The sequence below is a fragment of the Nanorana parkeri genome, unplaced genomic scaffold, assembly GCF_000935625.1.
Source record: "Nanorana parkeri isolate BGI_ZX_2015 unplaced genomic scaffold, ASM93562v1 scaffold822, whole genome shotgun sequence".
NCBI lineage: Eukaryota > Metazoa > Chordata > Amphibia > Anura > Dicroglossidae > Nanorana > Nanorana parkeri.
In genome coordinates this window covers 731174-742514 of record NW_017307090.1, presented here as the reverse complement: position 1 = coordinate 742514, position 11341 = coordinate 731174, and the positions used below count along the sequence as shown (strand labels likewise).

At 45.0% G+C, this 11341-nt stretch overlaps 1 protein-coding gene across 1 annotated transcript in view; it reads left to right on the top strand.

Moving 5' to 3' along the window:
* The first annotated feature begins 7291 nt into the window (after window positions 1-7291).
* CCDC125 (coiled-coil domain containing 125) overlaps window positions 7292-11341 on the top strand; it is a 29558-nt gene continuing 25508 nt past the window's right edge. The window contains exons 1-2 of the mRNA XM_018565207.1: window positions 7292-7602; window positions 10630-10688. Coding sequence (XP_018420709.1) covers window positions 7293-7602; window positions 10630-10688 — 369 coding nt within the window. The 5' untranslated portion in view covers window position 7292. The remainder of the gene's footprint in view (window positions 7603-10629; window positions 10689-11341) is intronic.

Sequence of the window (11341 nt, the reverse complement as noted above, 5' to 3'; positions counted from 1 at the left end):
GTGTGGGTCGGTGCAAAGACTCCCCAGTGCTGTGCCGGGTCTCACCATGGCTGTAGGGGCGGCGGGAAGGCGGAGGAGGTGTTCGGCTGGCCAGCGCTGTAAACAGGTGCTGCAAGGTCTCCACAAGGCTTCCGTGAGCAAGCTGCCCAGCAAGTGAGGCAGCCGCTCATGTTTAGACATAAAGAGCGCCGATTATTGTCATTTAGTAGTATCAGGGCATTTTGACAAGTACGAGTGAAAATACCCAGTATCAGTACCAATACTGGTATCTCTATCAGTGCGTCCCTAGTTTTTATGGCTATGCCCCAAATCCAATGCCATCAACTCCATGATCCTGCTCTTTATACCAGTGGTGCCTTTCGTGCATTTTTAACTCAGGTTTTTATCTCTGTGTCCCTGTTAAGTAGGTGCACCGTTGTATTTGTCTTGCTAACCATTATCACTTAGTAAGTAAGTGGAAATCCAAAATATTAGAGTTGTCACCAGGACAAGAGGTAAGGGTAAGTCATCCAATGGGCACATTGTTCCAGTAACAGCTGTGTGAGAGAGGAATTCCCTTCACTCTGGGGAGATTTCCTTTCATTTCCTGTTGTATGTTTATGATAGGACGTAAGGGGAAGTCTCCTCAGCCAAACACAGACAGCAGAAAATAACTTCCCACCCTTCCCTATTCTATCTAAAACGAGCAAACAAAACATTTTAACTGCAGTGCTCAAGGCCAGCTCACAGTATGTTTTCTCCATAGCAGCAAGCTGCATTTTAAGGGTTTGCTCACCTCTAGCAAAAAAATGTCCATGCATTCCAGGGTCTCCAGAACTGCACAGTTTTTAAATACAGGTGAAACTCGAATAATTAGAATATCGTGCAAAAGTAATTGCAGTAATTGCTGCAAGAGGGGCCCAAACCAAGTACTGAGTACATATGCATGCTTGTACTTTTCAGAGGTCCGATATTGTTCTATGTACAATCCTTGTTTGAGGTTGTGGATTTGGGGTTCTTGGGGTTTTCATGAGCTGTAAGCCATAATCATCACAGTGATGACAAATCACGGCTTGAACTATCTTGCTTTGCATGTAATGAGTCTATCTCATATATTAGTTTCACCTTTTAAGTTGCATTAGTGAAATAAATGACCTTTGCACGATATTCTAATTATTCGAGTTTCACCTGTAGAATCTTTAATTGTATACAGTCCCTGCAGGCCATGTGCAGCCTCTCCCAAGCCTGTCAGAAAAACTCCCAGGTCAGTGACTGTGATGTCAGCTTGCTGGAAGGGATGCTTTGGGAGTTACGTGTGCAATGTTTTTTTGTTTTTTTTAATATATGTGATTTTGGGTGGTTTTTGGTTATTTAAACAGGTTGACAAAAATCAAGACTGTTGTTTGATTGACCAAGACACAAACAGCAAAAAAAACAGCTGCCAGAGGTACAAACCCTTCCCCACTCTACTGAAAAAACAGTTTTTGTGTTGTCTTTATCATCTGATGGGAGACTTAAAGTGCCCATACACTGCTCGATTATCGTACGATAACCGTATGCGATCGGTGTTTCGTACGATAATCGAGCAGTGTGAACGGAGACGTGCGACCGTTTCTACTGTACGGTCGCACGTCTTCTGTCGAACCAGCATGTTCGAAAACCAGCCGGGAATCGTACGATTCTCGGCTGGTTAGAACGGTGCTCGGAAGATAAATGCTGAGCGGGCCGGTGTGCTGCCCGTTCAGCATTGCGGTCATCGGAAGCCCGCCCCTCAGGGGGGCGGGCTTGCGATGATCGAGAGTGCGATCTGCCTGTCCAAGATGGGCAGATCGTACGTTTTTTTAATCCCTTTACAACCATCGCAAGACTAAAGTCTTGCGATGGTTGTAGAGTGTATGGCCACCTTTATTCTCACTTCCTATTCTGACACCTGCCAAACAGATGGGAACAAAGGAGGTATAGTTACAGCAATAAAACAAAACTAGATAGAGGTTCTAAAACGTCTCCATTCTATCCAAAACTAATCAAAATGACTGGGCCAGCATCTCAGTCCAGGAAGTGAATGACCCTGGATCACGCCTGAGCAATGATGGCGCCGTTCTGAGGAGGAGGAAGAAAGATGAAGGCTCGGGGGCTTTGCTAGGATCTCCTTCAGAGGTAAAAACATAATTGCAAGTGTTATACAATGCTCAGCATGCACTTAAAGAAAACCTGTAATAGGAGAAAGAAGGAGGCTGCCATTGCTGGCCTCCTTTTGACAGGATGAGATGTCATGCTGCCTGTGACATCAGCAACGTTTTAGCCAAAATGAATAAAGGGGTTTTATCTGATGTCATCAACCACAATGTATCATATCCAATTTTATTGAAACATCATTCAAACCCATGACATTTTTTGTAATGGATTTTAATAATGTTTCAATACAATTGGATGTTACAGACTTTTGTGTATGATACATTGTGGTTAAAGGGTTTCTAAACCCTCCGGTGTTTCTGCATATATCTACTGTTAGCAAGCAGTAGATATATGCAAAAAGTTAAAAAAAAAAAAAAAAACGCTTTAAAAGGGGTTTAAACTTACCTGTGTCTTCCCCGCGTGCTCCCATCCGAAAATTCTCGGGCGGCAGCAAAGCTACTTGGGGCGGGCGCATGCGCAGTTCGGCCGGGATGCGAGGAGAGACACAAGGTAAGTCTATGGACGAGTGCACTCGCATGCAGACACCTGGGACAGGAAGCGCCAGCAAGCTCAGAGGAGTCCGTGCTGGATCGGAGACCCGCAGCAGCGCTGGAGGGACAGATGAAAACAACAGGAAAGAAGAAGATCGGATTAAGAGACATCAGTTAAGGTAAGTGCTGACATTTACATGGGGGGGAGGGGAAAAGTTTTTGACTTTAATGTCACTTTAATGACATCAGATCATACCCCATTATTAATTTTGGCTACAGCTTTGGTGATGTAGCAGTGTGATGCCATAAGTTTTTGGAAACCCTACTCAACCTATATGTATATGCCTGTGACATCAATATTTTGGTAAGGTGACCTGGAACAAGCATGCAGAAAAGGAAAGTCAGAGAGAAATCACCACTCCAGAGCTTCATACTTTTAGAAGTCAGCTGCTTAGAAGGTAAACGCAGCAAGACAGCCAAGTACTAGAATTTTTAGGAGAGGTCATCGTTATCCACACTTCCTCACTACAGGTTTCCTGTCACATAAAAAAGGATTGGCTGCTTGGACCACTTGAATATATCAAACTGTTTCAAGGGCTTGTAATGTATACTTACATTGGTAAACTAAGCCGAAAATTGATCCCTTTGAGACGGAAGGACTCTACCTGAATGAAGGCAAGCCTATATGAGCCAGGCATGCCCAGCCAAATATTAAGGGACAGACATACGCTGACTGAATGTTGTCACGGCAGGTCTCCGCACTTAGATTGGAGGGAGATCAGCACACTTCCAGCAGCTAATCTCCTCTCTTTTTGCTGAACCCGGAAGCGATGTGCATTACCGGTTTCAGTGTATCATTTCTCCAGCTGGTGAAGCACGATCTCTGCTTCATCAGCTTCTTTGGGGTCCCTAGGTGACATTAGGGCAGTGGTACTCAACCTGTGGGTCGCCACATGCCTTCTGCTGCGCTAGGTGAGAGGCTCCTCAGCCTCCTCCTAGCACAGCAGTGTCAGTTCCACCGCTGCGCCGCCAGATGCCGCTGCAGCGGCCGCGTAGGAGCAGAGGGCAGGCAAGTGTTTTTTTTTCTTTCTACATTTAGCCCTACTTTGGGCAAGCAGGGCTAAATGTACAGCGGGGAGCTAGTCAAGTGAGTTCTACAATATTAAAATGAAAATTATAAAAGAAATAATAAGAGAAATAAAAATGTTAAAAAGTAAAAATACAAATAATAATTATAAGAATAATTGTAATAATAATAAAGAAAATTCTGTTGGGGGTCACCACAACTTGGTAAATGTTACCAAGGGATCCCAGCCCTAGAAAGATTGAGAACCACTGCATGAGGGTCTAATAGACACCTGATGTCCCCATAAAGAGGAGCTGTCACTGTGTCTGTGCAATCACATAGGGGCATGCTAGGCAATAAAGTTAAGTGTAAAAAAAAAAGTAAAAAAAAATTACATTAATCCCCCCCCCAACAAAAACATTGTTTCAAGTCCTCCGTCCCCACATACACACATGCATCTGGTGCCCCCTGTGTGTAAGCGACAATTGCACCACACATGTTACATATCACTACAAACGGCCATACACATCTCCCTGCCTGACTCTTAGCATCCAGGGACACTCTGGCCAGCATCCCGCCTAGTGACACTACTAGTTGCTAGGAGCTGGGTGGGACACCAGGGGCACAATTTGTTGTAGATATACCTCTGCATCTATGTCCAAGGGGGGAGATTTCCTGTCATTCCCTGTTCCAAAGCCACCACAGGAAGTTAGTTGAAATTGCTCCAAAGTGCAGTAACTCCCCTTTTGCACAGTTGCTGCCAGAACTAGTGTCCCCATTGGAAGATTTCCTGTCTATTACTGTTCTGGTGACAACCCAAAATTTGCAAAAATGAAGTGCTGGCTTTACCTTATTATGAGTAGGCCAAGCTGGGTTGAGGTGAACAGTGAGAGTTTTATTCTAAGTGCCTTTGTTATTTATAATTAGTTGTTTAGAATTACATTATAAATAAAATCCTTTTAATTAAAAATGAGAATAAAGTAAAGTCCAGTGCTATCTATTGTTGTATATGGAGAGTGACTTCCACTAATGCACCGATGTCACAGCACAGGACAGGTAGAGGCACAGGTGAAGGGGCGGCGCCCAGCCCGGGGTCACGTGACAGAGGAAGGGAGAGGCCACGTCTGTGTGTGCGGCGATCAGAGACAGACCCCCGGGAGACAGTGACAGCCCGGGGACAGCGGCGGACTGAATCGGTCTACTTCTGCTCATTACACCCGGTGAGACTCCGAACACACGTCCTGCTATCCTCTCCTGTCTGTCCGCCCCTTCCTTCATAGAAACTGATTTGTATTTCCTGCCAGAGATCCAATGAGTCATTATAAGTTTGATCTATCCAGGGACACATGGCAGATGACGGTGGGGAGGTGTCACCGTACGAGGGGCCCCGGGGGCTCCCGATGTGAGTGGGCTCACGGTCATTCTTGGTGCTGAAAGTAATCCAGTCCGGGAGTGGTGGTGTGTCCTCTTCCTGCCAGTGTGCAGTAATGGAAGCTTTCCTTCCACCCTCCCTGTTCATTTCCTGTCATACATCCGATGTTCTCAGGAATGAGACATTTATAAAGACGTTGTCATAGGGCAGCTTCCTGTTTCTGGAAGCTTGGTGCGGAATTCAAATATTGTGTGTGTAGCAGGAAATTAGGCTTGTCACCATACTGTTTCTGGGTGTTGCTGACATCAAATGCTGTGCTACAGACCTACAAATCATCAAAACCCTTTAGAAAAAATCATGTCAAAGTTTAATTTCATTCTTAAAGTCGGTGCGGCTGTTCGTGCCTCCGCCAACACTGTTGCGTCGTCCATATACAGATCCTTTGACAGGATCATGTAGTTCTCAATGGAATACGAGTGCAATGACATCACACTTGTAGTCCATTGACACGTCCTCCATGTTACTGAATGTCCGTTCCGTGGACGGGAGGAAGAGTCTGCAGGAGCCAGAACGTTGCACCCATGATCCACTGATCACGGCTGCAATGCTTCACTGGCGCCAATGCAAAAGAAAAAACATGCAGATTTTTCCTTTATGAAGCAGTGCGCTTTTTTTTTTTTATGACAGTTGGACCCTTTAATCTTTTAAATATGAATATTAGATCATTCAAACGATGTATTCCACCAAGGTGAAGCCCCCTGTCTTTGTGTTGGATGTGAGGTCACTTGATTAGGAGTCACCATACCGTACAATCATCTTTAAAGGAGAACTATGGGGTTAAGGCTTTTCCCCATAGTTCTCCTTAGGGTAACGGGAGGACACAAACTAGCGTCCTCCCGTCACCCTAGGCTCAGTATACCGCGAGCTGTAGCTCGCGGTATACTGAGACGCTGAAGCGGATCCCGACAATTGTGCCGGGATCCGCCCAGCTGCGTGACTGACAGCTGGCTCTGCCTATCTAGAGGCAGAGTCAGCTGTACCCGCCCTGTCCGTTCCGCCAGTCAGCGCTGGCGGATCGGAGGGGGGAATCCAGCCTCTCCCCTGTCATGGCAGAGAGCCGTGACAGGATCGAGAGGTGAGCGAACGCCGGTAGGTGTTCGCTCACCTCTCAATCTACTGAGTCGACCTGTGACAGTCTCATTGTCATAGGTCGGCTAGAACTATGAGGTGAGTGAAAAGCACTCACCTCATAGTTCTCCTTTAAGGGCTTGTTCACACCATCTCCAGACCAGATCTGGATGCGTTTCTGCAAACCCAATCATGTACGTTTTTGATGTGTTCCGGTGTGCGCTCCACTGATTTTTTTTTTTTAGTTTCAATTGACTTTCTAGTGCGTTCCAGTGCATTCTGGTGTGTGCACTCCAGACCACAGAAAACAGTGCGTGAGGTATCTTTTTTAAACGTTCTGGAACACAGTGGTGTGCACCGGCCTGATTTTTCCCGTAGGAATGAATGGGCCAGACACAAAAACATTCTGGTCTGGATAAGGTGTGAATGGGCCCTAAAACAGAACTACAACCTCCTCTACTTTTCGGCAAGGGAAGGCGCCATCTTAGCTTCTATCTGGATTGCAGTTGCTGCACATGGGATCAGCTATAACACCAGCCATTTCAGGGCTTGAGAGTTCAGACACTGGCAACCTGACCGTTGGCATGCCCTAAAAGTAACTGTTTTGGGAGACATTAGGTTGGTGGGTAAAGTTCCTCTTAAATGTAACAAAACCTTGTAGTATTATGACCAACCTTACCACTTTTGTATTCCATTGAGATCTACAAGTCTACCTGACGTGGACTCCATTCACAGATCCTATCAAAGGATTTGTGAATGGATGACGCGGATGTGTGAGCAGAGACGCACACAGTCGCACCGAATTTGAACAACAGCCGGCAGGGAGAAGAACCCTAGATAAGTTGGGGGGGCAGAAGGGGTGCATTGTGACCATGTTTGAAGTCATGGGTGTAACATGAGACATGGTCAGAAAAGTAATTAAGCTTTTAACTATAGACCAGCCAAGTCCCATTTGAAGCCGTGGTTGACATGTCATAGTATTACTGGTTGTGGTGACTATTTATGTGTTTGATATTCGATATTGCAGTAATGAACGATGTTCTCTCTGTGTCTTTTATGTACAGAAGAACCTACCATAGCGATGTGTGACACCCTGGCTAATGAACATGGCTGCCCATCAGAAGAAGAGGAAGACTTCATGGCTGGAGGAGACCTGGGAGAAGGCTTTGGGAGAAAACCTGGTGGCTTGTATGAAGCTATAGAGGGGACAATGGCCAGGACATTGAGACTGAAAAAGGGATCTGATGCTCATGGTCACTACCATCTTGTAAAGAAGGGTGATGATGTTTCTTCTGTAAGATGCCATGGTGGAAAATACTGTAACTCTGAGGACAGAAGTGTTTTAAGACCCTCCACAGAGGGCTACGTGCGGTGCAGGCAAAACAGCATTGGTAAGACGATTGTGAGAACTATATTTTTATTCCTCACTTGTACAGTTTTCCATATGTCTTGATTGCTAGGGAAGTTCATATAGCAGGGGTAAGCAACCATGGCACACCAGCTGTTGTCAACCTTCAAATCCCATGAGGCATTGCAAGACTCTGATAGCCACAGGCATGACTCTCATAGGCAGAGGCATGATATGAGTTGTAGTGTAACTACAGCTGGAATGCCAAGGTTGCTTACCCCTGGCATATAGTGTCTGAACATTGTGGGGAATGACACTGTTCAGACAACAGAATTAGTGTATGCATGCGTTCCACGGCCTTTATAAAGGCAGATCTAGTCAACAGGCAGTGAGATCTATGGTTGCCCAGACATTGGACCTAGGTACCTAAACAGAGACATGTGACTTGGTGGTGATGGCAGATCTGTGCCAAAAAGGAAGGTTAAAAAAAAGTTCTTGAAGGGCTCACAACAGTGGTGTTGGCAGTGGGCCACCAGGTCACAATAGGCTGAATAATAAGCTGAGTTTGCAAGCAAACATCTCTGGGACCTCCTTTGATGTTGTCTTCATGCTACTAGTTGAATCTTAGCTTGCTGCCTTGAAAATACATAGTTGAAGAGGAGAGGGGGTGGCTGCCTGAAATACAGGCAACTGAAAGACTCCAAAATCTTCCTGGGATGATCAAACCTCATGTTTTTCTGACTGCTAAAGCTTCTGCATTTCCTAGAAGTGGAGATATTTCCCCACCTCTTCCTACTGTCCTCAAATTTCGGTTGGCCACATTTCTGTGCGCACCTTTCCTCGTTCACAGCAATGCATTTTGATCTCAACAAAACGTGAGTCTTTACCTATGCGCGTCTATTGCATGTAAAAATTTGCAAAATGCACATAAACGCGCAAACCATGCGAGGGGAAAAATGTGCATAAAAACACACGGAAGCGCTGACGCCTAGGAGTGAACAGAGACTTAAAGTAGACCTTGGTTTTTGCCAGTCTGTGGACATTAAAATATTTACGTGCATTCTTAACAAGCAATAACCAAGCTTTTTTAAAAAAAGCCCTGACTGGCCTTTGTAGCTGCAGACGTGGTGGAGCGATTCATCTTAAAGATCACAATAGAAGCATTTATATAATTTAACTCTGGTCTTAGCATTTTTTCTCTCCCCTCTTTTTTGTGAACCTGCTCTGTGCTTACATTATAGAAGGCCAGTAGGCTGCCAAGTGACTGCTACCAGGGTGGAGCTGACGTAGACAGAGAAAGTGAAAGTGTTTCCTGAGGTAGATTTGGAGTAGGACTTATTGTAACGTGAATGTAAAAGCAGTAGTGAAAGGTTGGACTCTTTGTCAGGCTTATATTGCATTCTGTTTCCCCACTAAGGAGATACACCCCTATAGTTAACGCGGTGACAACCCAGAAAGTGAGGAAAATCCTCCAACAGAGATGCCTTTTCCTGTAACAGCTCTTTGAAATGGGAATTCCATTGACTTTTGAGATCTATACTCTCATTTTGTGTTGCATCTGTGAGGCAGGAAGTAAAGGGAAATCTCCCCAACAGGAAACAGGAAGGTAAAAATCACATCATAGGTTTTGGCTTGACATATGCTGTAAAGCGTATTTGCAGCTTGTTAGCACTATTCAAATACTTTATTGTCCATAGCCTGGCCCAAAGTCTTCATTTATTTGAAAGACCTGACTTTTTTTTTTCTTTATATTGGTTTACCTGTGCCAGAGCCTAATTCCTGATTACTGTCTAAATACGGACTCCTCAGGCAAGGTGGTGTGTAATATAATCTCATTTATCTCTGGAAATATAACAGAGTGTACAAGGACACCATTATTACTGTACACACCGTGCTGTACATCTTGGCCAATAACCTTACGCAGGCCGTTATAAAGAAGAAATCCAGTCTAGCTGAAAGACACACTATTGTTTTATAATAATGAGCTATTAAAATGTTTTATTCTAACCAGTTTACACGTTCACCTACAAGGGAAGAGTGGCCAAATAAAGTACTTGACAAAGTGAACCTTTTGTGTTGGTGCCCACCCTCTCCACTATGTCATCATGATTGGCTACATGGCTTACATAGGAGAACATTTGAAAACTCTTGTTGCACAATGGGCAGCAATTTAAAGGAGAATTATGAGGCGAGTGATTTTTCACTCAGCCTCATAATCTGAGCCGACCTGTGACAATGAAACTGTCCCCGGTCGGCTCAGTGGATCGGGAAGTGAGCGAACACATACCGTCGCTCGCTCTCTTCTCGATCTATCCGTGCAGAGAGCCGTGACTGTCAATTTACGGCTCCCTGCAGGGATTCCGCCCTTCCCCTGTCCGATCCTCTAGCGCTGACTGACGAAACGGACGGGGGAGGGGGCGGGTACAGCTGGCTCTGCCTCTAGATAGGAAGAGCCAGCTGTCACTCACGCAGCTGGGTGGATCCAGACAGTATTGTCGGGATCCATTCCGGCTGTGGCGTCTCAGTATACCACGAGCTGTAGTATACTGAGCTTTGGGCAATGGGAGGGCGCTAGTTTATATCCTCCCGTTACCCTTAGGAGAACTATGGGGAAAAGCCCTGACCCCATAGTTCTCCTTTAACAGACCGAGTTACTTGTTACTTGCTGATAACTAGCACTGGCCACACAAAAGAACCTAAATTCAAATCACTGTCATGATGGCAAAAGCATGATGATGTTTTTAGACTTTTCACCAGAAAACCAATTATTGGATTTTTTTTGCTGCCAATTTGATTTTATTAAAGCGGATCACGGCACACTGCAGCCTACTAGAATTGCCCCTCTCTAATGTTTCACCCAATACGAGCCTGACCATAGAACATGGTGGGGCTCTCTTTGAAGGGAAACCAAAGGTTCCAAGGGCGGGGGATTTTCACACAGGCATGGAGAGGTGACATCTCTCTACATGTCAAGAGGGTGCATAATACAGTTACAATGTATACTTTGAATAGCCATCTGCTAATGTGAGCCTTGAGCTTCAACTATAATCACATTTCTGTTTATGTTTAGATGCAAGCTCTGAAGTCTCCAGTGAAGACCTGAGACAGCGTCTTCAAGATTTGACAGAGGTAGGTGTCAGAGGTACAGGTCTTCTCCCTTTTTGGGGGTCAGCAGATGCTCTCATATCTTTTAGTCTCATAGGTTTGGAAAGGATATTGGAGCAGCAGTCAAGAAAGCTCTAAATAGGCCAATATATTATTCCTCCTGATAATAGTTAGCTGAAATTATGCTGGGGGCCATGAATAGCCAATGAACACAGAACACACTAGTGAGCTTAATACAATTAACTGTCACCTCTAGGTGGACAACCTCATGTTAACTTATACAGGGGTTAAGGGTCATTCTGTATGGCCCTTCTGAAGGTGCTAGCCTTCCCTCTGCCATTGCCATAACTGTCAACTGAAAACATTGGAGAGAAGATTTCCCCACTGGTATCCTGGTTATAAATAAGAAACCCTGTATGGATGAATCTGCACTATCGTGTAAAACTACCCGTGAAGACTATGCTTACCAACCCCATTTCATATCATAGTTTGGGGTGTGAAATATAGTACAGCTTCATCAGCCCATTCCTCAGGTACCCAGTAAGCCAGTTAATGATTGTGGATCATTAATTGGATACTTGTGTCCACAGAGGGGAGTCCTGAAAATCTGGCATGTTAAAGTGGAACTCCAGACAGCTAAGCCATGCCTTTTTATTTCCCTGCAGTTTTCCAGGTGT